The following is a 27024-nucleotide window of genomic DNA, read 5'->3' as shown; positions in this document are numbered from 1 at the left end:
ATCTAAAGTGGATTTAAGCAAATCCTTTATTTGTCTATCATTAAATAAGCCCTTCCTTCCACTTCCACCTCAAAGGGTGTCAGTGTATATCTGGCCTAATACCTTCTTTCATTAGACTATACTACCTAAAAATCTCCATAATCCACTATGATTGTTTTCATTTTTTCATTACATGCTATTCACACAGGTAATGGATCAGGATGATTGGCTGGGGGTCTTAAAGATTGAAGTGAAAGATTGTAAGGTTTCTTTACTCAACCCTCTACCCTTCTCTCTAGTCAGATGTTAAGTGGCAAACAGTCATTGTCATCCTTGGCGATACATTATGAGGGTAATTATGATTTAAAAGCATAATCCTTTACTGTATAGGATCAATTGGAGAACTAAATGAAAGGTTGTCAAGGGAAGGTGGAGAGCTTGGTTTAAAATTGCTCTGTTTGAAGATTTCTGATCTGAGAGAGATTCCATCACTGGCACCAGTCAGACCTCTGCTTCCTCTCTTACCTGTGTCAAGACCTCTTTTCTAGACCTCTCTTGTCATTGACTCTTTCCTGTCTTGTAGGTTTTAGCCTTGTTCTACTGATTACAGACTCCTCAGGGGTCTACTAATGATTAATGATTAAAAAATAAAGTTGTACCATTAACCATTAGACACACCACGTTTGTCTTTTTTTAATGCTATGTAATACAATACAAGTCACACCATACATCATAATTAAATTATATTATTGTGGACAAGTTGAATGATGCATAGATGAATATAACTACAAATAAGACATATCCAGATTCTTATTGAACTGGTGAACTGGTATATGAAAACAATCCAAAATGTTTTCTAAAGCTTTCTTAAACCCGTTGCCATCTGCACTTTGTCATAAGAGCTACTGATTGATTTTCTATTGACTATTGGCATTTCCCTTCAATGGGGGCTATACGTTAAGTATGTTTTTAGTGTAAAACTGTGTTGCCAGTAGATTAAATCTTTAAATATGGAACATGTATGGTAACCTACAGTATAAATGTTAACTAATGACATCTAAATGAACTGGAATTTAATTTAGATACCAACGCAGGTTACCACTTTTCAATGGACTGGTAATATGCAAGCCAATAATGCAAGTGTGTGATTTTTAAAATTACTTTTTAAAAGAAGCAAGTGATAAAAACATCTGAAATTTATTTGTTTTTTAAAAAAAAAATAAGATATTACAGATCTGTTTTAATAAACTAATAACGCCATGCATAGTATTCCACTATTAAAAACAGCAATGCCCCCTAAATTACTGTATAACAACAGTCAAGCTCTAACTAAACCAATCACAGTATGAACCACAACTAAAGTAGTCATCAATTATTAATAATTTTTGGTACCAAATAAATTATAATACAAAAACAACAACAAGAAAACTGTTTATAATACTAATATTCACACCACTTTCTGGACATTAACTAAGCAACTACAATCATGACAACAATGCAATATGATGTCTCAATAAAACTATTCGCCTCTTTACAAACACAGCAATTATTTATTATTAGTTAGTAATTTATTTATTAGTCAGGTCAATTCACTCACTCTTAAACTCTCAATTGTGACAAAAACTAAACTATATTTTATTTATAAAGGTCCTGGCTAAAATCAGGGTAATTTAACTGAGGGTAATACAATGCCAATGTAAATCCCAGCCTGAGGCAGAGACTGAGATTGTGGAGTAATCTGCAGTCGAGTCTCAAGAAGCTTTGCGGCTGGTTCCACAATGGAGGAAGAAAAGGAGAGAGAAAATTGAGAGTGGCGAGGAGCTGACTGCGGTGGGAGCAAGCAGGCGGAGAGACTGATGGGTTTCCTCTGATACTGTGGGGGAAGAGGTGGCGTGAAAAAGCTCTGTGAATCTAGGCCTGTGGTTTTTTTCAATGGAACATAAGAAGTAGAGGCCACTGGGAGAAGCTGCTGCTGGCTCTGATGGCATTGAAAGGGAACCATCCTAAAATACAAAAATAAAGAGGCTATAGGTATTTGATTTCAGCTGTTTGAAATTTACAAATAAATTTGTAATGCCTTCTATGAGGTAATGGCTGAAAGTACCCTTGTGAAAAACAAATACACCTACTGAAAGAGAAGTTACTTATTAGAGAAGTAATGTACTTTAAAAGAAAACTTAAGTGCAAACTGAATGTAATGTTTTTGGACACTTCATTTCTTATTCCCAATTAAATTAAAATATATAATATTTTACATTTATATTAAATGTACTTAAGGGTGCTTTTTTGACTCACTAAAGAAAGACTTAAGTACATCTTTACAGTTTATCTTGTAAGGCTGCTGCCAGTATGTCTGGTCGACCCCTCGATGGAACAAAAGGCCCCCCTGGACATTAACACTTAACACTATCTCCTGCATATGTAACAGGGATTTCGAGGCGCCGCACACAGTGCAGTTCACACTCCACACACACTATCTCCCCTTCATCCCCCCCTCCTCCTCACCTGAAATACACTGAAAACCTATGCAATGTAAAGTATGAACAAGAAGTATCTATGCATGTTTGATATCATTTAAAGTGTCTCAGTGCGCCTGGTAAAAATGGTCTCATTCTCCCAACCATAATGAAAAGCTAAAAGAAGTTATAAAATATGAGAAAGTGATGTGTCCCTTAAAGGTGTTTTCCCTCCCCCAGATCCTTCATTTAGACTTTACCTCCTGTATGCAAAACAAGAACCTATTCAAGTACAAATTCTGATCTCCCAGTGTGAATCCCTGAATAGGGAACCAAAATCTAATTATAATGACAGACATTTGTTGAGAATATTGAATTATCTGGGTATATAAGGAAAAGGTGTAGAAAAGTTTGAGGAGTCTGTAGGTTGACTGCCCACACAACCGCTGTGTGTAATTTTCGTTGCCAGGTAATAATCTTTACAAATTCAAGTTACATAACAAGTTATGTTATGATTAACTGATGATTTTATTCTTGCGAATTGGATTTTGAATTATTGCTTCATTACCTGGTCAATAAATTGTAAACGTTTGATTTTATTCTGACTGACTCTGAGATTGTTTTTACTCTTATAGATTATAGGATCCGTATATTTCCACAAGCCTGCGCTAGACATAAATGACGACTAATACTTGATTATCAGATTCAAGTGTACTTGAATGAGGGGGGCGAGTTATTTCCATCCAGAATCAGCAAATGCTGTTTGATCAACCTGGATTCGGGTGCGTCCATAACCTCTGTTCTAATTTAATGTTCCTTTTAGATACGTGTACGTGGATATACCACAGGCTTGACTAAACTAAAGCCATTTTAAGAAAAGTAAGTTGATCGACTAACGTCTTTTTATGGTGGTCATGACCTCTACAAAAGAAAAACGATTTAATTAAGTTCCTGAGGTGGCATTCAAGGGGGCTATGTAAGTGTCTTGTTATTTTGTACATGTGAATATGGCAAATATCAGATATTTAGCCAATTACCTCTGTTTTGAGAAATCAGACTGGCGAGATTGTGTCGTGCATCCTTAGGAGAAGGACTGCAAAGCGATATAGTTCCCTAATCTAAACGGGTAAACTATAATCAGAGTTAAAAGAATAATCAAATATTCGTTCACGTTTAAAGATGCACAGATATCATTAAAACCCTTTTCATTTATGGAGTCAGATGAAATAACGAGAAAATACATATGAGAATTGTGTTCCATTTAATCTTGTTGTGTTGCGTAAAAGGAAAGACAGTTACGCGCAGAGAAACCTTCCCCGTGTTATTGGAAAACCTCCATTGGACCAATAGACGGGCTTACAATCTTTTCATAATTACTTCTATCGTCTTTGAAATATAAGTGTACTGCTGAAAGTACTGACAAGTTTTTATGGTAAACTAAAATATAATTAAAATTTCTACTGAAACTTGTAGGCTATGTCATGCATTTGAAAATGTTTGTAATTACACATTGCTAATGATACAGTTGCAATTTAGTACAATTCAAATATATTAACTTCAAATGTAATATTGAATAACTACAGTTAAAATTAGAATCAATTATTTTACAGGTGCTTTAATATGTTAGTCAACACATCATAAGTGTAATTCTTTAAAGCATGACAAAAAAATTGTTAAAACAATGATTTGAAATGTACTTTAAAGTAAAACTTTTAATTTGGCATTAGTACAAAGTCTTTTTAAAAGTGTACTTAAGTGTGTTAAGAACCATAGTCATAAAAGGGGCCTTTTATTTCATTAATATTATATTATCTGCAAGTACAGGTTTTTAAAAATATACTTTTTAATACATAAGTGCACATCCAATACAATTAAGCCCTTTGGTCTTCTTATTTTTTTAACAAGGGTTTACCCTTGTTAAAAAAATAAGAAGACCAAAGGGCTTAATTGTATTGGATGTGCACTTATGTATTAAAAAGTATATTTTAATACATAAGTCATTAATCACTGAATTATTTTCACCTTTTATTTTTTAAAACATTCTCCTGGACACCACTGTGGAGCACCACTGGAGAGCATGGGGGGCTTGTTAAAGCTGCAGATGTACTACCACTTTGAGGACTGTCGTCTAGGATCCACGCGTGTCGCATAGGTTTAGGTTTACTCCAACTCAGCTGGCCCTTAATACAGGCATTCTTTCTCAAATAAGTTGGGAAAGCCTTCACACCTAACAAAAAAAGAGGAAATATTGTTTAATTCATATTGTTTACTTTAACAAGGATATAATTTGCTCTGTGCACAGTGTACTGTTTCCCTGACCTTGTATAAGAGAGGTATCTGAGGATCTCCTTCCCTCCGGAAAGCTGGGTAAGGGCAGACAACTCTGGTGCCCAAGGGTGGATGAGTGAGTGCTGGAATTCCCTAGTAATATCTGTGAACACGGACGTAATCCCTGAGTCATGCGGCCATTGGTGTCAGTGCCCATCTCTAATGGGGTGCAGAGGGTGGTGAAAGAAGAACTAGTAGAAGCAGAGGGAATGGACCTGAGGCAGCAGTTTGAGGTGGCACCATCTACACGATCTATGACTATACCTAAAGCAAGGGACAGGGAATACTAATAAAACAGAGTCAGACACACTCTGCAACACTTTAATATCAATGTGTCACAGTACTTGTAGCCAGTATAAATTGACTAATCATAATGAATGAAATATCTATAGAGATTCCTTCAAACTTACTTGGTAAGCAGGAAAAGTTCTGGGAGGCACAGGCATTTGAGGGCGTGTGTCTCTGTGATTTTCTGAACCCCAAAGAAGGATTGATCATGGACTGATCGTCCTCCTCCCTCTTTTTTAGATCCCCAGGCCATGATTCACGTCTGAAATGCGTGCTAGTGTCTTCCATAGAGGCTGCTTCACATGTTGTTGATGTATGTGACGTTGTGCCGTAAAGCAAATTGTGATTCTCGCGAGATTTATCGGGACGCCACCTCTCAAACTTGCATTGCTAGTTTTGCCAGCGGTGTCCCCCGACTGCTTTGCTATCGGGATGATTCACCCTACTACGAGTTTGTTTACCATCGAAATGATTTCAAAGCTGTTATATTAAGGTATAAATCTTGCATAGTGTGCCTTTAATTTGTAAATAGCAGCATGGGAATCAGGCCATAGTTCCATGGGAATCAGACATAGAGTTGTATGGTTTCAATAAAGACAATAAAGAACAAACAGATAGTAAATACCATGGAAATACCAAGCATTAATAAAGTATATAAAACATTAGCTGAAAGACTAAACAGTTTAGATAAGTATTACCTATCGTTAATAAAAATGCCTGGTGAAATGTATACCAATAAACTAAGTAGGTCACCGAAATCAAGCTGGTAGCGCCACACCAGTATTGCCAGACGTTCGATAATTATCGTATTTGTACGATAATTTTGACCTCTGTACGATCAATAATGAAAAAAAAATCCCATAATGTACGATAATTTCAGAATTGCGTGACACTACAAATGATGGTTGTTGTAATCATAGGGCTTCTATACTCATTGATCTAGCTGTGGATTCAATGTCTACTGTGAGAAGAACGTGAACATTACACGTCTTCCATCTCATCTCACATTATATCTTCTCGGCCAATCATCGTGGAGAATGACTCTCTCTTGAGTACAAGTTAATGTTCTTTTTGTATATTGTATACAAAGTTTTTTTTTTTTAAAGCGTTACTTCACAGCGCTTAGGTCAGTTTTTTCCAAGCTGAGGTCGATATTTTAGCAATAAAGTCAATAAATAGTAAATAAATAGCTGTATTCTGTACGGACTCATGTACATCTCGGTTACAAATGTACCCCTCGTTCCCTGAAGGAGGGAACGGGAGATGTAACGTCGATGTGACAACGTAATTGGGATCACTTCAGGGAGCCCTATCATCTTCGAGTGTCTACAGAACGAGCCAATGTACGTTGGCATGCGTGAATTGCGTCATGCGCCCCGCCCCGTAGTGCGGGTATAAAAAGGAGGCGGGCGCACGCACACACTGTTTTTCGCTGAGGAGCCGAGATCATGAGAACGGCCGTACAGTGATGGTCAGCAACCATGGTGACGGGACTTTATGTCTCCTGTTCCCTCCTTCAGGGAACGAGGGTTACATTAGTAACTGAGACGTTCCCTTTCAGTCACTCACGTTCGACGTAACGTCGACGTGACGACGTAATTGGGATCCCATAGAAAACGCCACGGTTGCTGCCACATCCAGCACCCTACGCAAGACTCTCAGACCCCCAAATGGCTGGGTGCGGAAGGCCAGTGTAGAGGGAGTTCAACTGCTGTTTCATTATACCCCACACAGTGGAACTTTTTGGATAACACTGGGAAAGCGTGCCTATCCAGGGGAGAGGGACGCTGCGGAAGCCACATCCTGCCCGAAGGGAGGTACCATGTGGAGAATACACATATGGACTGGCCGGTTAGGGGCAGTGCAACATATGGAATGTCACTGGGGTGGCTCCAGCCTGAGAAGGGGGAGGCTACACCAGACAGTGACGGCAGAGCGGACTCTGCCAAGGGAAAGAAACGGGCTCACCGCAGGGAGCTGATCGTGGAAGAATACGCATACAGGATCGCCGCAGGGATCACCACATATGGAACCCAGCCTAGCACAAGTAACACAAGCATATGAGCACTAGGCCTGGCGTCGGACGCTCCGCAGCGTCCGACTGCCGAAGGGGTGCGGAGGAACTCTACAGGGTTCGCCTGGGTGGGGAACTCGAATGGAGCAACAAAGCGCACGTATCCGTTCCAGTGGAAGGGAGTGGCGTAGCAAGCCGACACTAGAGCGGGAACTTCGGTGTTACCAGCTGGTTGAAGCGAGCACACAGGAAGAAACCGGCTCAACACGTAGGCTATAAAATCTAGCGAACGTGTTAGGTGTCGCCCAGCCCGCAGCTCTACAGATGTCTGTCAGCGAGGCGCCGTGTGCCAGTGCCCAAGAAGAAGCGACACCCCGAGTGGAGTGGGCTTTCAACCCGGGCGGGCAGGGCATGCCTTGGGCTTCGTAAGCCAAGGCGATGGCATCAACTATCCAGTGGGCCATCCTCTGCTTGGAGACAGCCTTTCCCTTCTGTCCCTCCATGGGAGCAATGGCCTAGCTAAGTGCGACTTTCGTGAAGACACGGGGTGACAGGGCCAGCCCGAAGGTTAAAACTTTGTACTGATATGCCCGTTCCTCGAACGCAAAGCGAAGAAACAGTCTGTGTCGAGGGAGAATCGAGACATGAAAGTACGCGTCCTTCAGGTCGATCGCTGCAAACCAATTTTGGGGACGGATGCATTTGAAAATGCGTTTCTGCATAAGCATCTTGAACGGCAGCCTGTGAAGGGACTGGTTAACCCTCTGGGGACCACAAACGCGCCCGCGCGTTTTGCTCGTTTTTTTTTTTTAGCAATGAAAATAAACACTAAATGCTCTGTTAATTTTGATCTTTCATTTTCGTGTAATACATCAATCGATCCTGTTCAGTTTCTATTTTTTTTCTGTATACTCACAATAAAAATAAAGTGTTTTGCTTTTTGACAAATAAAGAAAAATTAACATGATGCGATTTCTGCCTTCTCTCTGTCAGTAAACTCCCATTTGAAACGCGTTCGAAAATGATCTATAACTCCGCGAAAATTCAGTCAAACAGGCAAACAGACCCACGGGCATAAAGCTTGAGATCGCATCTTTTAAATGAAGTCATTTATATAAAAAACAAATATTCTCAGCTTCTGTAATCTGTATAAAAAGAGAGCGACTCCTGTCGAGCTCATTAGGAGCTAATTCACAGTAATGTGACCACTCCCCGGAGAGCGCGTGCTATTCAAACGCAAATTCTGAGAACTATTTCAGAGCTGTGAAACGCCCACATCAGCTGTAAACAAAGCGCGTCGCGACTCCTCGCGAGTGAGACATTATAGCCTACCTTATGGAGAAAAGATTCCTCAGAACAGTGCTGATGAGGAGCAATATCTCCTGAAATGAGGAGCAGATTCCGCTGAGGAGTGAGGTAGGCTGTTTTCTTTTCTCACGTGTGGAATAACGTTATGGAATAACGTTAGTGTAGGCCTATGTAAACCGCAAAAAGATGAATCGCATTTCTATAATATGACTCGCCTTTCTGTGAGATGAATGAAGGGGACATATTTGTAAAGACTGTTTAGCCTAAATATGAATCGTGCGTCTGTGTGTGAAAGAATAAACTGCTTTGCTATAGCCTACTGAGATGAGTAAAAATCGACTGGAATATGTTGAAATAAAATGTATTTGTATAAGCAACGTATTAAACTGCAAAAAAATACTATTTTTGTCAAAAATAAATTCATAGACTAAGATGTTAGATGTTCCAATGTTGGCTATATTACTATATGAATACATATGATAAAATGTAGGCCTATAATCTTTTTTTTTTTTTTTTACAAAGAAAGAGTACACTTGAAATATTGTTCAATGTAATTATTGTTGTAATTGTAACATTTTTAATAAAATAGCAAAACATATTTACAAGAGAGCTGTAAGCGAAATCTTAAATGGTCAATATAAGTCTTCTTCTAAATACATCTTTTGTCCTTGCATTGTGGCTCAGTCAGTTTCACACCTGAGTGAATGGCTCATTATGCAGAGTGGGTGGGACATTCATAATCTAAGGTGTAAACTACTCCTCCCCCTCGCATATTGGCTTTCCAAGCAAAACCTGTTTTACACCATTTAAATCAATGTATTTTTTTTTGTGAACGATAAAGCAAGACTATTTTTACATCATTTTGAAGCTAGAACTCAAAGGGACAACATCCATTAGTCAAAAGTCTTGTGGACACATATTTAATATGTGTTTTGTGGTCTTAATTCAGCAACTTTCATTTTAATTTTTTCCAATAACCACGCATAAACATTATTCTCTTAAAAATACAAACATCTACATACACGTTGCTCGCATATTATGGTAGCCCTGTTTGTGCTATATAGAGTGAATTTACACCTTTGCCATTAACATGTTTATAAATAACTGAAAAAAGCACAAATGTCAAGGCATGTCAGAACATCTCAAGGACCCCAAAAACAGCTTGGTCCCCAGAGGGTTAAGGACACGTAGGTCCAAGATTGGTCGTAACCCACCGCCTTTCTTGGGTACAATGAGTACCCCGTCTCAGTTAGACAAAGGCAGCGTCAGGGCGTGTGTCGACGCCGAGCTTCTCCGCGTCCTCACCTGGGCTGTCGAAGAGCTGGATCTCGACTGGTCTACGCCAGAAGAGCCAGCTAAGAGCCGCCTCGATGAATGGTTCCTGCCGGGAATGGTTCCTTTCCTGAGGTCCACGTGGAGCTCACAAAGTCGTGGCGCGTGCCCTACTCGGCCTGCCTGCATACTTCAACCTCGGCAACGCTCTCAACACTTGACGGCGCGGAGGAAAAGGGGTATGAGAAACAGCCCCCCCTAGAGGAAGCGGTGGCTGCGCATCTTTGCCCTCCCACCACCGTTGGATGGAGGTCTAAGGCGACACATTTTCTAAGCCGTGCAGGACAACTTCAGCTCTCGCCGGTCAAGCTGCATCAGCCCAGCACACTATGGCAGTTCTCCAAGTTTTCCAGGCTAAACTCCTCTGTTCCTTTGAGTCTGCACCGGAAAACGAGAACTTCAAGGATCTGCGCATCGCCACCGACCTGGCACTACGCACCACCAAGACAACCGCCTAGGCCATTGGGCAGAGTATGGTCAGCCCCGACATGTCAAAATGGGTATTGAGCACAATAAAACGAGGTTACTCACTCCAGTTCGCTCGCAGACCTCCGCGTTTCCAGGCTGTGGTCGAAACATAGGTAAGGAGCAACGTGTCTCACGTCCTCCGCACCGAAGTGTCAAATTTACTAGCGCTATCGAGGGGCTATCTGAGCGAGTCGGGTATTTACAGCCATTACTTCCTCGTTCTGAAAAAGGACAGCGGCCTCAGACCTATTTTAGATCTCAGACACCTGAACAAGGCCCTCATGGAACGGCCGTTCAGGATACTAACGACCAAACAAATCCTTGCTTAAATTCGTCTGAGGGATTGGTTTTTCTCTGTGGATCTGAAAGATGCTTACTTTCACATCCAAATAGCCCCCCATCACAGGCCATTTTTGGGATTTGCCTTCGAGGGGCAGGCCTATCAATACACAGTCCTGCCATTCGGACTGTCATTGGCACCCCATACTTTTACGAAACGCATGGATGCGGCTCTCTCTCCCCTGAGACAGCGGGGAAGGCGCATTCTGAACTATCTCGACGACTGGCTCGTTCTGGCCCAGTCAGAGTCTCAGACTCACAAAACCTGTCTCCTCGGCCATCTAAAACGCCTTGGGCTCAGGATAAACTTATCCAAGAGTGTACTGTCCCCCAGCCAGCTTATAACGTACCTGGGAACAGTTATCGACTTTGTTCAGATGAGAGCTTGGCTAACGCCAGACCGTGCTCTCTATATTCAACAGCTAGCTGCTTAGTTCAAAGCGGGCTCCCTCACGCCCCTCAGAATGTTTGAAAGGGCACTGGGCCTTATGGCCTTTGACTCGTCAGTACTCCAGCTAGGCCTACTGCGTATGCACCCCCTTCAGTGCTGGCTGAAACCCCGAGTACCGGCTCATGCATGGCGGCTCGGCCTCTTACGTATCAGGGTAAACCACGGCTGTATCAAAGCCCTGGCCCCTTGAACAGACACCAGCTGGTACCAGTCAGGTGTAAGCATGGGTCTGGTTTCAAGGAGGAAGGTGATTTCAACAGACGCCTCCAACTTAGGTTGGGGGGCTCTGTACGAGGGCAGGCCTGTCTCCGGCCTCTGGTCGAGCTCGGAGAAGCACCTACATATCAACTGCCTCGAAATGAGAGCGGTCTTTCTAGCCCTAAAAATCTTCCTCCCACACCTGGCAGGACACCATATCTTGGTCCAGACGGACAACATGGCACTGGTGTCATATATAAATCGCCAGGGTGGTCTCGGGTCATACAACTTGTACTCCATGACCAAACAGCTCCTCTTATGGGCTCATGCCAAACTGCGCTCGCTCAGAGCGGCGCATGTACCGGGCATACTGAACCAGGGTGCAGATATGCTATCTCGAGACAACGTTCCCCCCGAGAAATGGTCTCTCCACCCTCAAACGGTTCTTTTGATCTGGAGTGTCTTTGGGAGGGTAGAGGTCGACCTCTTCGCTTCAGAAGACAACTTTCACTGCCCAATATTCTTTTCAAAGAGTAGGGACGCGCTGGCCCATGAATGGCCCAGCCACCCTCTTTACGCATTCCCTCCGGTCTCGATGCTCCCTCAGGTCATCGAACGGATCAGGGAGAACAAGTGTGCAGTCCTCCTAATAGCCCCTCTCTGGCGGACCCAGACATGGTTCCCCGAGTTGATGCAGCTGCTACAGACAGCTCCCTGGCCTATTCCGCTGAGGAAAGACCTCCTCACGCAGGCGAACAGGACAATCTGGCACCCCTGTCCCGACTTGTGGGCCCTTCATGTATGGCCCCTCAACGGGTATCCAGGGACCTCCCGGAGAGAGTCCTAAACACCATTGCTGAGGCTAGAGCTCTGTCCACAATACGTCTCTACGCCCTTAAAGAGCAACTTGCAGGTTAGAAGACCCAACAAGTCAATGTATAGAAAAATAATGTAGGAACTAGATTTTCTTTAAAAAAAAATTATAAATATGCTACAGTGGCTTCTGGAGTCGTTTTTGTGAGAAAATTTTACTTCCGCATCTGAAAATGGGCGTGACGGGCGAGAGTCGTGACGTAGCACGAGGGAGAGCGGTCGATTCAAACAACAGGGAAATATGGATTGCAATGACATTTCGGACGCTGAGGAAATTGTTTACGGACCACAGCCATACAATTATGAGCCTGCTAGGCTGCCAAGAGAGCAGGGACAGGCCAGGATTAATGTTAGACAGAACATATTGGAACTTACAATAACAGAAACTAAGCTTTGATCAGGCGTTTGTCATGCTCATTAATATCCGCCCAGACTAACGTTACGTGATATAACTTAGCAGTTTCTCATGGAGAGACAGAGAGATATTTATTCCTGATACATTTTTTTGTTCCATAGGTGCTTGTGTGGGAAATGCGAGGCAATGTTTACAGCTGAGGAAAGTCAGTGTTGCAGGGAGGTGGATGCATACTGGGCCTTAGTGGAAAATGCCAAACTTTCCATGGTTGCAGTTAGTGTTACTACAGTAAAGCCATGGTGAATGTTGCTGATCTATGGACACTGGATAGTTCGTTCATTCATTGCACAATGTTTATTCCTGGTTTTCACGTCAGCGCTGTTTGATCCGTTAATAACGGAGAAATGTGAATATTTCTCACTAGATCTCGCAGCGATGTTATTACTTCAGTGGCGAATTCTTTATTTACTGGATCTCGCAGTTAGGCTACAGTGTTGCTTGATCAGGCTCGCGCTGCACTGGTCCAAACTGATAAACGGTCCACACAAACACAATAACGAGTAACTGTTAGCTCAGTTTCGTTCCGCTTACATTGCGTTTGCCAGTTGATGTTGTGCTCGCGCCTACATCCAGCGGGAGAACCCGAAGATGCGTGCACTGAAGGAACCGCACTAGCTCTGAGTCTCACCCGGTTCTTACTTCGGTATCCCATGTTGAACTCCTTCATATCGCCGGGACGATAATCCTCCGATCTGAAGTGAACGCTACACACGACCGCGTTTTCCGAAGCCGACGCGGAAGAGAAATCCCGTCTCTTCACCTGCACAAACCCAGGCACGAAAGATAGCACCGTCCTTTTTCCTGTTAGGAAACCGGTGGACTCGATGTCCTGACAGGCTGGAGTTTTTGCAAGCTCCACAAACACATAAATTTACCATGACGATGATAAATTGAAATACAAAAACTACTGAAAACACACTGTCTCACGACCGCTCTTACTGAATACCAACCCACTCTGCACTGAGCTGCGGCAGAGCACAGCACACGTCTCCCTCGTGTGACGTAAAATGACGCGATGTTGAAAAAAAAGCGGTTTGTACGAGCAGTCAAAGAAACGCTCACTTTATCTACTAAATTGGTGTCATTATGTCGTTTTAAAACATTTTAAATCCTGCATTATCTTTTCATATGGTATTTTCATACACGGTTATATATTCATTTAGATTTTTTTTTTACCTGCAAGTTGCTCTTTAAGTGGTCAGTGTTCACCGGCTGGTGCTCAGCTCAGAACCTAGACCCTTATTCGTGTGAAATACCACTGGTACTTTCCTTTCTCCAAGGGCTGCTGGATGCGGGCCGGACCCCCTCCACACTCAAAGTGTATATGGCGGCCATAGCAGCCTTCCATGCTCTTGTGGTAGGCCAATCTTTAGGGAAAAGCGACCTGATTGTACGCTTCCTCAAAATAGCCAGGAGGCTTAACCCGCCTCAACCTCCCTCTATCCCTGCTTGGGATCCATCTACGGTCCTCCGGGCTCTTAAGGGACCCCTTTCGAGCCGCTTCAGTCGGCTGACTTAAAGCCACTTTCACTCAAAACCGCACTCCTGCTAGCCCTAGCATTGGTCAAGCGAGTAGGCGATTTACAAGCGCTCTCCATGAACGAAGCGCTTCCTGCCTTGAATTTGGGCCTAACGACTTCAGAGTCGTCCTCAAACCAAGACATGGTTATGTACCCAAGGTGCTCTCGACTCCATTTAGAGCACAGGTTATTTCACTATCGGCTCTTCCCCCCTCGGAAGACGATAGAGACTTGAACCTACTCTGGGTTTATTTAGAATGTTCTGCCTCGTTCAGGCAGCCAGAACAGCTCTTTGTATGCTTCGGCGGCCGCACCAAAGGGTCCACTGTCACGAAGCAGAGATTATCACGATGGATAGTAGATGCTATCTCTTTAGCCTACGACTCTATGGGCCTTCAATGCCCCATAGGCGTCAGGCCTCATCCCACAAGGGGCATGGCCTCTTCTTGGGCATGGTCCAGTGGTGTACCAATTGCTGACATTTGTGCGGCGGCCGGCTGGTCTTTGCCGTCCACATTTGTAAGGTTTTACAACTTGGAAGTGCTGGCCCTGCAGGCACTTTCTTTATAGGATGCCTTGGCCCCTATTGGGCCCAAGCCTCTACATATTCCTTCGAAGGGCCCCGACTCATCCGGTCCCCGTTGGATTCTGACTTTAGTTATACTATACTGCCGTGCAAAGGCAAAAGACCGTAACTTAATTTCTGGTCGAAAATGAGTTATTGATATTTTTGGCACATTCAAGACCTCCTTTATCATGTGGATAAGTATCTTGAGTCAATTCCGTTGTTTTTTCGAGAAAATAATGGGTTGTCTTAACAGTAACTTCCAAAAGCCCATGAGAAACCAAGGCAGAACACTGTAACACCAGTTACCGTTCTTTGGCTTTGTTTTGGAGCGCTCAAATTGAGTTACGGTACTCTGCCTTTGTTTAACCGCGCGTCAATATGAAGTTAATGTGCCGGTGTTCTATCAAATAATGCTACTATCAGATTATACAGTGTTCTGCCTTTGTTTTACTGTCCATTAAAATTGAAATTACGGTGTAGCCTGTGTACTTTGTACAGCTGCCATCAGTCCCTGTAACTTCTGATGTCCTCAGAGCTTTGTCATGCACAAACGCGGTCAGAACATTTAGTATGGTCTGAACCCGCTCCATCGCCAAACATGTGTGATATCGATCGCGATGGATATGCAGAGTTGACAAAAAAAATTATTACACATGCTGTAGCAGGTGAATAGCCTACAACAAAGAACTAAAGCTTCGCCTCACCCAGTTCGGGTATCGGACCTGGTTGAAACACTCATGCATCTAGCTGGCAGAGTGCCAAAATTGCGCCGGCGCCTTTAGCACCACCCTGAACTCGGTCAAGCTAACGCTGGACTAATAGCCTATGTCACAGGGAGTGATAATATAATGAACCAACAAGGGTATATTGGTGCATAAAACATAACAAAGCAAGTGCTGGTGCATACAACATCAGACCAGTTAAGCAGGTTATACCTAATCACAGCGTCCGGAATATATCCATGCAACGAGCGAAGTGCACAAGCACAATAATAGGGCAGACAGCTGAAACCACAGCATACTGAAAAGACGCAGAACACAGAAGGTTGTGCTATAAATGCATTAGTCAAGGTACTCCAGAATGCGCTCCCCACTGAGTCCCAAAGGGGAAGTTTTTTTTTTAGCTCCAGGTGATAGTCAGAGCGAAGTTGTAAGGGTGGATTTCCTGCAGCGGTTCAGTCTGCAAGACTGCCGAATGACTAAAGAAAAGTTGTCAGCAAGATGGTAGAAAACTGTACATTTCTTGTCTATTCCACCCACTGCCACTTATACCAACAACGGAAATAAGCGGTTACAATAGCTTAATATGTGGGAGAGCGTTGCTATAGAGAGTGACAATATTGTATTGCAATATGTAGCACTTCAAAGTCAATACCAAATCAAAACTAGTTAGCACATTATTTGTAATTGAAACGGTTTAATGACAAAATATGAGAGAGAGAGAGAGAGAGAGAGAGAGAATAAGAGGAAAGAGGAGGTAAAGAGAGAGAGCCCCAAGAAAGGGACCCAGAGAATCAGAGAGCCAGAGCATAAAGAGACAGAGCAAGAGTTACAATCTTCTTTTATCCTTTCCTGACCATGTGACTTTAACCCAACTGTGAGACGTTTAAATTGACCAATCAGATAATTCGAACTTCCCCCACCGTACTAAAGGTGTGACAATTCATTGACCCCCAAAATACAAACATTTTGGCCTACAGGCCTAGATCACTATCAGCCCATCTGTGCCTTTAGGAACTCCAAATGGTCCTTGTGGTAGAAAAAGGGGGTGGAAAACAGTAAAGCAAATATCTTGGTTCATTTCAAATATCTTGGATTATTTTCAATCCTACAATGTCATCAGCTAATAACACGGCGTTTTAAAATGGGTTCCCATAGCGTATAGCTACGTAATACGAGAGAACCGTTCTCGAAAGGGAACGTACTCAGTTACTAACGTAACCTCGGTTCCCTGAGAGATAAGAGAACGAGTATTGCGTAGCCGGCCGTGTGTGTAAGGCTAGAAAAGGCTTTGCCTTCCCCTGCCTGCTGCTGCTTTAGAGGAAAAAGCTGCCCATAACTGCTTGTCTAGGATCAGAATAACATGGCAAAACAGATTTGGCAAGCTATCCACTGTGTATCTGTGTTTGTGCACAAAGGTTTCTATTACAACATTATTATTTTTTGCAGAATTCAGCTGGAGCGGGACTGAAAAATCCATCCTGTGCAGTCCTCTACCTCAAATGAAATTATGTTGCCAAATCATCTAGCCAGGTATGATTGTACATTTATATTTTTATAAGTGTACATACACCGATGAGCCACATACATACATACATACCCGCCTTGCCATAACAACTTGGCCCTTGTCAAAGTCACTCAGATCTTTATTCCTGCCCATTTCTCCTGCATCCAACCCATTGATTACGAGAACTGATTGTTTGCTTACTATCTAATCTACCCAGTACTTAATATGTGGCCTTGTTATGAGACGATGAATGATATTCGCTTCACCTATGACTGTTTTGGCTCAGCAGTGTACAAGCACATAAAGATAGCACAGGGTTAGTTGTAAATAGTAGGTACATATAGTTGAGTGTATGATTATTTTGTATATGTTTACAACTGGCTAAGCACTTTTGCTTCTATGCTTGATGCAACAAAACATCTGATCTATACCTAATTAATAATCAACATGGATGCATAATAACCTCAAAATTTTCATTTCATTGCCTGACAAATGCAGAATACATACGTCAACGAAAGGAGCTTTCTCTTCAAGCTTTCGCTGACAAGGGCTTTTATCTCATGATTTAGTTATTATCTCATCTACCCCACTACCACATAGTCCTATACACAGCGACTACTGTACAAACTAATATTTTTAGGAAAAGACTGCTAATGGACTTACACTTCATTATGAATTGACTATACAGCCACTGTTTAAAACATGAAACATCATATAGACATTAAGATGTTTTTTTATCCTTTGAAATCAACGTTTTTTTGAGTGACGTGATAATGTCAGTTTTTATCATTTTAACTTTTAAGTAATAATCAAGACATATTGTCAATGCATTCAGACAGAGATAATTTTTGATCTTTGCCTTTAATTTTGGTCTGTATGTACCTGTCCTCTGCCATTCACAAATACTTTCTAAGTAGGTGAACAACAGTATGTGACAAAAGTATATCCGAATTCAGAGTACTCATAAGAGAGTATAGGCAAAAAGTACCAGGACGACCTTCTGCATCTAACGAGATTTTGATGTGTGCATACGATATTCAAAATAAGCACATACATGCCTATGAATTCGGACATACTTCGGTCACATACCGTTTTGATAGTAGGGAAGTATGCTCTCGGATGTAGTCCTCATGTTTTTGCCGGATTAGCTGATTGACGTCAACTTTCATATTATCAAATGACTTAATTTCCTCTTTCCATTATCATTATCTGCCATTCAACAACAGGATTATGTAATTTATAAAAGGAACACACATTGTGGGTTGTGAGAATGTAATAAAGAAAGAAAAAGACGTTGTGAAACCTGGCTGATGGTCTTTTTTTGTTGCATTTCTCTGAGATGGACATCTTACTAATATGCTTCACTGACAAACACTTTTACTGCAGAACAAATCATCAGAATAATAATAATAATAATAATAATAATAAAAAAACTTGACACCTTTTAATTGTATAACCTGAAACATAACGTTGCAAAATAAATATACATATGAACAGTGTAAAGGAAAAGGAGAAAGACCACAATCAAAGCAATAAATCAAAACGAGAACATTTTATTAGTCAAACAATTGGGGAAAAAACATCAACTGAAAAGCTCTGCATTTAACTTTTTAGATAGACTGGGCACCATTACATTTTTGCTGCTGACTTCCAAAGGGCTGTAGGTCAATTGGTTCTGTGACATCTAACTCCTATCTGCTGATTATTCTGCTGCTGTCCTAACAGTGATACTAAAGGTGATGATACACAGGGCAACTTTTTGAGCAATGTTGCTGGGCAATGTTGCCGTCAACGGGCAACCAGGTGAGACACAGGGCCCACGACCGATCTAAATTATCCAGATAGAAATGTATTGCCCATTTTCAATGGGAAAGTGCCCAAGCAACAATTGCTTGGCAAGATTGCCCAACAACATTGCTAAAAAAGTTGCCCTGTGTACCATCACCTTAAGTTTAGAATTCCACGCATGTTGGACAACAGAAATGGCTGTTGTTGTGGGTGTGCTAGAAAGGGCAGCACACATATTGATTTGATGATAATCATTGTATAAAGTGATGTAATTTGCACACAGAGTATGTAAGAATGTGGTACAACCTCTCTGTCATTTTATAAAAGACATGCACATCTATCTATAGTGGTGGTCAGCATTTATGTCACAAAAAAAGATTTTTACACATCTCCAGGGCCACAGTAAAAAGATGAAAACTTAATAAAAAAAAACTATGTGGATTTTTTTTTTGTGTGTGTACAAAAAAGGTTAGCACTTGCTTCAGCATTACTTACAACTGGAACTCTCTTCTTAGGTTTCTTTAGATGATTATACCTGTAACATGGCCAAGTCTCAGAACTAATATGTGGTTTGGTGGATCTAGATCAAACCTAGACCTCTCATTTGTAAGTGAGTATGAAAGCTTGTGCCTCATTGCTCCTTCTCTGCGACTTTAGTGTTGGTAAAGCTAGCCAGATCTTCCAGTGTTTCCTGGGCTGTTTGTTTGAGAGCGGGGTGGCGACTTGAAGCTAGATGGTGGATACGATTGAGTGGGAAAGAGCTGAGAAAATCAGTGGTCATGTGTGACATGACATCTCTCTCTAGCAGTAAAGACTGAAGGAGCCTCAATGACTGCAGACACACTTCTGGGTCAGGGTCTGTGGGAGAGGGAGAGAGTGTGTTTCTTTGTTTGTCAAGGGGGTTAGAGAGACGTCTGTAATCCACTACACCAGGGGTTCCCAAACTTTTTTGTCAGCTTGAACCCCTTAGACGCAAAATACACTATATAGACAAAAGTATTGGGACACCGCACCTTTAGACCAACAGGGATTTAAGGACACTGCATTCTAATCACATAGACATGAATATGTGTTTTGCAGCTATAACAGCTTCTTTCACTCTTCTGGAAAGGCTTTCCACAAGATTTTGAAGTGTTTCTGTAGGAATTTTGACCCATTCATTTGTGAGGTCAGGGATTGATGTTGGACGAGGCCTGGCTCACAATCTCCGTTCTAGTTCATCCCAAAGATGGGGTTGAGGTCAGGGCTCTGTGCTTCTGTTTCTTCCACACCAAACTCATCCAACCAAGTCTTTATTTTGCTTTGGACCTTGCTTTGTGCACTGGGTCACAGTCAGTTTGTATTCATGCTGGAATACAAAAGGACCTCCCCAATTTGTTGGAAGCATAGCATTGTCCAAAATGTCTTGGTATGCTGAAGTATTAACCCAGACTCATCCATCAGACAGAAATAGAGAAGTGTGATTCATCACTTCACAGAACACATTTCCACTGCTTCAGAGTCCAGTAGCTACTTGCTTTACACCACTCCATCCGACACTTGGCACTGTACTTGGTACTTGGCATGCATCAGTCAAGTGAGGTTGCCCAGCCATGGAAACCCATTCCATAAAGCTCCCGCCGCACAGTTTTTGTGCTGATATTAATCCTAGTGGAAGTTTGGAACTCTTCAGCTTTGGATTCGGCAGAGTGTTGGCGACTTTTACACACCATGCGCCTCAGCACTCTGTGACCCTACTTTGTGACTTTATGACTTTATGTGGTCTTCTGCTTCATTGAGTTAATGCTGTTCCTAAATGCTTCCACAAACTGACTTATTGCAAAGGTGGCATCCTATCACAGTACCACGATTGAATTCACTGAGTTCTTCAGAGCGACCAATTTTTTTCAAAAGTTTACAAATGTTTGTAAATGCAGACTGCATGGCAAGGTGCTTAATTTTATACACCTGTGGCAGCAATAGATCTGATTGAAACACCTGAATTCAAGAATTTATACTTTTGTCCATATAAGGGCTTTTCACACTTGAAATAGATAACCCTGGGTCATTCTAAACCCCGGGTAAACGGAATCCTGGCTTATCTTTATTCATGTCTCACTGCTCATACTATACCCAGGGTTAACAATTAATCCTGGGTATTCATAAGCTGCCGTTTCACACTGCACATTCCTAAACCCCAGGTTAAAGTCCTTATTTACATATATGTGGTGTCAGTGCTGACTGGACAAACACAGCACTTGGCCTGTTTACATAAAGGGTATACCACTGTGCGTCCTCATATTACACATTGCTGACTGTAATATCAAGTTTTTTCTGAGTGAGCTTTTCAAACTATAAAGGCAAGAATGAAACGGTCTGTTCTTCACTCCAATAGACACGTTTTCCATTGTCGTTTGACATTTTTCCTATCATACGCAGAAACGACTGTTTATATACATCACGTGGTGTTTGGCACCGCAATGCAGAGTTAACACCGAAAAAGCGGTGCAGGGTTTTATAACCCCGGGTGAAAAGCGGTGCTAACCCCGCATCTAAATTACAAGTGTGAAATGCTCCTTTACCCGGGGTTAAAATCAGTGTTTAGAACGACGATAACCGATAACCGCTTTAAGCGCAATGTGAAAAGCCCAGTAGTGTATTTACTTGAAGTAGCCACTGAGATTTTAAGTTAATATTTAAATAATTGAACATCACATTTGCATGTTCATGGTTCTCTGATGTTGGTTAAAGGTCACATGACATGCAAGTTTTTTTTAGTAAGTGTTTTAATTATATTTAATTGTTTATATATAAGGCGGTACATATATAAGGCTTACTGTTATTACTATTTTAATGATAAAAATGAAGATATACAGTTTATTACTGTTGTAAATTACAATTGTCCTGTAAAATAAAATACATAATTATAGGACTAATGATTAATTTATTTTATACTGCAAGTTACAATAATAATATACAAGTATTTATGTCTTAAATTCTTCACTTTTAAAAGTTCAAATCTACAAGATTTTATTTTGGCGGAATACTGGTTAAATGTTGTAAAGTTCTATCCCCCAAAAATTGTGGAGATGTGTAAATAAAGTGAACTTTCCACACATCGCTTTGCCAAAATGCACGTTAAACTCATTTTACATACAGAGATAACGTTTGTGAGAAGGCAAGGTGCTCTGATGCTGAAAACACTGTAAGCTGCATGTGTGTAAGTCAACAGACTATACGATTATTTAATTAAATCACAACATTTGATCTGATAACACACTAAGGTATCTCTTGATTTCAGTTTTATTTTGACTAATTGTGCATTTATTTATTTCGTCAACTCCCAAACCCCCTGCAGTTCCCTTGCAAACACCTATTTGGGAAACCCTGCTCTACATGAACAGCGTTGTGATGCTGTCTGACTGGGATTATATGAACTCTAAAGTTTTTAGAAGCTCTCTCAGAAACTCACAAACATATACATACACACCTTCCAGAAGCGTGCACAGAAGAGGTAGAAGTCCAGGACTCTCACTTATAAGCTTCAGTCCGTTCACACTGATAGTGATGTTATATAAAGCCATTAGCATCAATCTGCAAATAAAAATATAAAGTTACATACATCAACTTACGAAAAACATTATGTACAATAACAACTCAATTTCTTCTAAAAAACCTGCATGTGAAAGTAAGACTGCATACTGGCTCAATCACATAAGTGTCCATGGGTAAAAAGAAAAATCTTTTAAAAATCTAGTTAAAACATTTTATTCATGACTCCAAAAATGTCATGTGGTGTAACCATTATGTAAAAAAAAAAAAAATTACATATTTTCCTTACACACTGAAAAGTCCACATCTTGTTTATTATTTTCACAAATAAATAATTTAAATCACAAATATCAGTCATTTTCGGATGTGTACTTTTAAGTTGTGACATACACTTTGAGTTTTGGAAATACTCCTGGTTTCATTAGTCCCAGTAGCCGCATCAGAGTACCCAAAAGGACGTGGGCAGAAGAGGACAGGAAGTCTCGTCCACAAGACACAGCAGCTACATCTAAAACAAGTGAATAGATGAAATGACCATTTCACATGTTATTGAGATGGTAATAATATATAAATACAGTGAGGAAAATAAGTATTTGAACACCCTGCTATTTTGCAAGTTCTCTCACTTGGAAATCATGGAGGGGTCTGAAATTGTCATCGTAGGTGCATGTCCACTGTGAGAGACATAATCTAAAAAAAAAATCCAGAAATCACAATATATGATTTTTTAACTATTTATTTGTATGATACAGCTGCAAATAAGTATTTGAACACCTGTCTATCAGCTAGAATTCTGACCCTCAAAGACCTGTTAGTCTGCCTTTAAAATGTCCACCTCCACTCCATTTATTATCCTAAATTAGATGCACCTGTTTGAGGTCGTTAGCTGCATAAAGACCTGTCCACCCCATACAATCAGTAAGAATCCAACTACTAACATGGCCAAGACCAAAGAGCTGTCCAAAGACACTAGAGACAAAATTGTACACCTCCACAAGGCTGGAAAGGGCTACGGGGAAATTGCCAAGCAGCTTGGTGAAAAAAGGTCCACTGTTGGAGCAATCATTAGAAAATGGAAGAAGCTAAACATGACTGTCAATCTCCCTCGGACTGGGGCTCCATGCAAGATCTCACCTCGTGGGGTCTCAATGATCCTAAGAAAGGTGAGAAATCAGCCCAGAACTACACGGGAGGAGCTGGTCAATGACCTGAAAAGAGCTGGGACCACCGTTTCCAAGGTGACTGTTGGTAATACACTAAGACGTCATGGTTTGAAATCATGCATGGCACGGAAGGTTCCCCTGCTTAAACCAGCAAATGTCAAGGCCCGTCTTAAGTTTGCCAATGACCATTTGGATGATCCAGAGGAGTCATGGGAGAAAGTCATGTGGTCAGATGAGACCAAAATATAACTTTTTGGTCATAATTCCACTAAACGTGTTTGGAGGAAGAAGAATGATGAGTACCATCCCAAGAACACCATCCCTACTGTGAAGCATGGGGGTGGTAGCATCATGCTTTGGGGGTGTTTTTCTGCACATGGGACAGGGCGACTGCACTGTATTAAGGAGAGGATGACCGGGGCCATGTATTGCGAGATTTTGGGGAACAACCTCCTTCCCTCAGTTAGAGCATTGAAGATGGGTCGAGGCTGGGTCTTCCAACATGACAATAACCCGAAGCACACAGCCAGGATAACCAAGGAGTGGCTCTGTAAGAAGCATATCAAGGTTCTGGCGTGGCCTAGCCAGTCTCTAGACCTAAACCCAATAGAGAATGTTTGGAGGGAGCTCAAACTCCGTGTTTCTCAGCGACAGCCCAGAAACCTGACTGATCTAGAGAAGATCTGTGTGGAGGAGTGGGCCAAAATCCCTCCTGCAGTGTGTGCAAACCTGGTGAAAAACTACAGGAAACGTTTGACCTCTGTAATTGCAAACAAAGGCTACTGTACCAAATATTAACATTGATTTTCTCAGGTGTTCAAATACTTATTTGCAGCTGTATCATACAAATAAATAGTTAAAAAATCATACATTGTGATTTCTGGATTTTTTTTTTTAGATTTTGTCTCTCACAGTGGACATGCACCTACGATGACAATTTCAGACCCTTCCATGATTTCTAAGTGGGAGAACTTGCAAAATAGCAGGGTGTTCAAATACTTATTTTCCTCACTGTAAGTCATGACCGTTAGATGGAACTAGTATTTAAAACAAACTCTATGCCCTCACTGGTAACAACGCCAGCCAGTGCCAGAACGAAATGATGCTCATGCGAGTTGTAACTCTGTTGTGGCTTTGCATCGTCATCCAGAAACTTGATGAACGACTCCAAGGTTTGACCTGCTATGCTCAGGAAGGGCTCCAGTTTACCCTGTGGACACACGTGTATACAGAGTAAACCTACTCGGTTGAGGTAAAACAAATGTATCATCTTTTTTTCCCCTTCAAAACAACCTAGGTTTTACTTAAACTGGTAAATAAATAGTGTCCAGTCTCAAAATGGTACAAACTTACATCAGCCAATATGTCTTTGATCGCTTCCTCCCTTTGAGATGCACTCCAGAGCAGGGTGCAAGATGCAGAGCCCAGCTCAGTGCAAAAGTCTTTCTGTTGCTGCAGCTGCTCTTTGCACTCCCATAACTGCTGCTTTAGAATCAGCTTCTCCTACAAATGTAGGAGATACTTACATAACAACCTTCTTGACTACTAGGCCCTTCATTGTCAAGATAATAATCAAAGGTCCCCAAAATATTTCTAGTATATTTTTAAACTTTTGGCAATATATAACAAATGAATATATTAAAATGTGTATATTAATATGATTGAATAATATTAATATAAATAATTGAACTAAACTTCAGCCATTTCTACCTGATAAGATATTTTAGAGCTTGACATGGTTAGTGTTTCCAATTCATTTGTTGGATTCATTTGTCAAATTCATTTGTTTCAATTGTTCATATGTATAACATCATTTTTTGTTTATACTTATTTTGTCTTATTTTAAATAATTTGAGCAGGTGCTTTCTTAGAATCTTCCTATAAATCATGATGTTTATTTTCAGTGTGGTCTCATCATTTTCTTTACTCCTCTGTTTTGGTACCTGTTTCTCTCTTTGACAGTCGCTCAGTGCAGCATCTAGTCTGGAACGGATGTGCAGACAATCGTCTCTCTGTTGCTGCTGCTCACGGTCACTGCGTTCTTTAACTATAACAATCAAGAATTTTTTAATAAGTCAGCAGTCAGAATTAACAGATTAAAGATTCACCATTTAGTATTGTTACAAATGCTGTTAAACAGGGTTGTGCACCATTCAGAACCGAATTGAGACGGTCTTTTAAATTTTGGTTCAGTTTCAGAATTTGTCCTGAATTTAAATTGATCTAGGGAACAAGATGCTAAATTGCAATTTGAATTTGAATGTAAGTAGTAGAAATGAATGGAATAACTGGAACTGTTAACTAGAAGAGTTTAAAATTAGAAGAGTTTGTCTTTGCAAAGACAAACTTTGATTGTTGGGCTTTAAGCTATGTTTTGAACAAGCTATATTGAACAAGTGACGAATATTGTATAAGTACTGTAACTTTTGAAAACCATTGACCTTATTCACAGCAGCGTTGTTAACGGGAATGAAAGCGATACTGTGAGGGATTTTCAGTGGATTGTACTGTCATTTAATGTGTTTTTGGATTGTTCTGCTGACAAAATGTCAGTGGACAAAAAGAAAAAAATCCAGACAACATAGCTGTGAAAAATTATAAGTGATCTAGGAGCTTTTTACAGCGGATGCCATTGAAAACAGCCAAGCTTTCATACATGTCATGGCACTGCTCTGAATGAGGTATAGTGGAAAAATGCTTTATTTTTTCAGAATGCATTAACCGGGTTGGTTTCTTTTAAATTGCAGTAGATTCCCCTTCCTGTTATTCCAATTAAAATTTCAATTCAACTTCCTGTGAGTTGTGGCCCGTTTAATTCAAATTCCAGCTCCTGAATTAAAATCTTTAGTTCAGCTTTATCTATCGATGTCTATAGCATGTACAAAGGACATATTGTTTTCATATTAGTCCATATTCTGTTGTGTCATAACTATGCGCTATTACTATAAAAGAGTTTTTGCTTACATGCGTCCAGAGACCGTCCTTTATGGATAGTATCAATAAAGTCACAATTGATTACTTTTGGCATAAACTCTCGTAGTGTTCTGACTTCTGCCTCCAGTTTCTCCAAGTCTCGCTTTCTGACTCGAACGAAGCAATCTGATCCCACATCCTTTAAACACACAGGATCATTTTTGTTTACTGTTAGAGGTAGACAAACGTTACAATGAAAGTCTGACATTGGACAGGGCTATCTGCTGTACGTACGGTATAAAATTCCCCCTGAAGTGTATTGTGTATTGTTGAACGTGTGCTAGTGGTGGAACAATGACATCTTGTGGTAATGCTGGTGGTTGCGTTAATCTTGATACAACTATCGTTTAAAACGTCGTTATAACTTGAGAGTTGGTCTTGGAAAACGATTAAAATGCCTTTGTGGTGACAAAATCTATTTGAAAAGCCTTGATATGGTTACAGGGGTATAGAAATATCAAATACACATTTAATTAGCTTACTAGCTTGCTAAACACTAACAGTTAAAAGCTTTCATCCACTTAACTGAACTAATTTCTCAGCAACAAACTTGAACTGGTAAAAACTGGTAAAGTTACCTCTCCTGCAGATGACAGAGACAAAACATTAGCTGTATTGGTTGTTTTCATTTCAAAAAGTGCAAATTTGATAAAGACCTATGGATTTGGACGAAATACCTCTGACCTTTTAAACGATGTCTTTAGCGCCCTCCACTGTTCGGCGCAAAAAAGTCATCTCCCCTGCTGTCACCCATCCCCCAAACCGAGAACAGACAGGGGTGCCTCCGGGAAGTTTTATAATGTGGA

General features: G+C 41.1%; 1 protein-coding gene and 1 long non-coding RNA gene across 2 annotated transcripts; both read right to left on the bottom strand.

The window, feature by feature from the left end:
* Positions 1-1164: 1164 nt before the first annotated feature.
* On the bottom strand, positions 1165-5819 carry LOC311068284. Its single transcript, XR_014603361.1, has 3 exons — positions 4755-5819; positions 4458-4662; positions 1165-1982 (listed from the first exon to the last, which is right to left on the bottom strand). It is a non-coding gene; the product is annotated as an uncharacterized lncRNA (long non-coding RNA).
* Positions 5820-19002: 13183 nt separating this feature from the next.
* On the bottom strand, positions 19003-26929 carry hsf2bp (heat shock transcription factor 2 binding protein). The gene is made up of 8 exons (XM_084094806.1): positions 26797-26929; positions 26210-26357; positions 25189-25292; positions 24599-24748; positions 24314-24455; positions 22473-22590; positions 22021-22124; positions 19003-19409 (listed from the first exon to the last, which is right to left on the bottom strand). Exons 1-8 carry the CDS (start codon positions 26845-26847, stop codon positions 19183-19185), a joined length of 1044 nt encoding a protein of 347 aa, XP_083950932.1. The 5' UTR covers positions 26848-26929; the 3' UTR covers positions 19003-19182.
* Positions 26930-27024: the final 95 nt, after the last annotated feature.

The sequence above is a fragment of the Abramis brama genome (genome assembly GCF_963993115.1).
Source record: "Abramis brama genome assembly, chromosome: 2".
Taxonomy (NCBI): domain Eukaryota; kingdom Metazoa; phylum Chordata; class Actinopteri; order Cypriniformes; family Leuciscidae; genus Abramis; species Abramis brama.
Note: the sequence above shows the minus strand (reverse complement) of the source record. Positions and strands in the feature narration are given on the sequence as shown.

Excerpts from the sequence above, each read along its gene's own strand:
- hsf2bp (XM_084094806.1), bottom strand. The coding sequence starts at position 26,847 with ATGAAAACAACCAATACAGCTAATGTTTTGTCTCTGTCATCTGCAGGA. Across the intron at positions 24,749-25,188 it reads ACTGTCAAAGAGAGAAACAG|GAGAAGCTGATTCTAAAGCA; the intron begins GTACCAAAACAG and ends CTACATTTGTAG. Across the intron at positions 22,125-22,472 it reads GTATTTCCAAAACTCAAAGT|ATTGATGCTAATGGCTTTAT; the intron begins GTATGTCACAAC and ends TTTTATTTGCAG.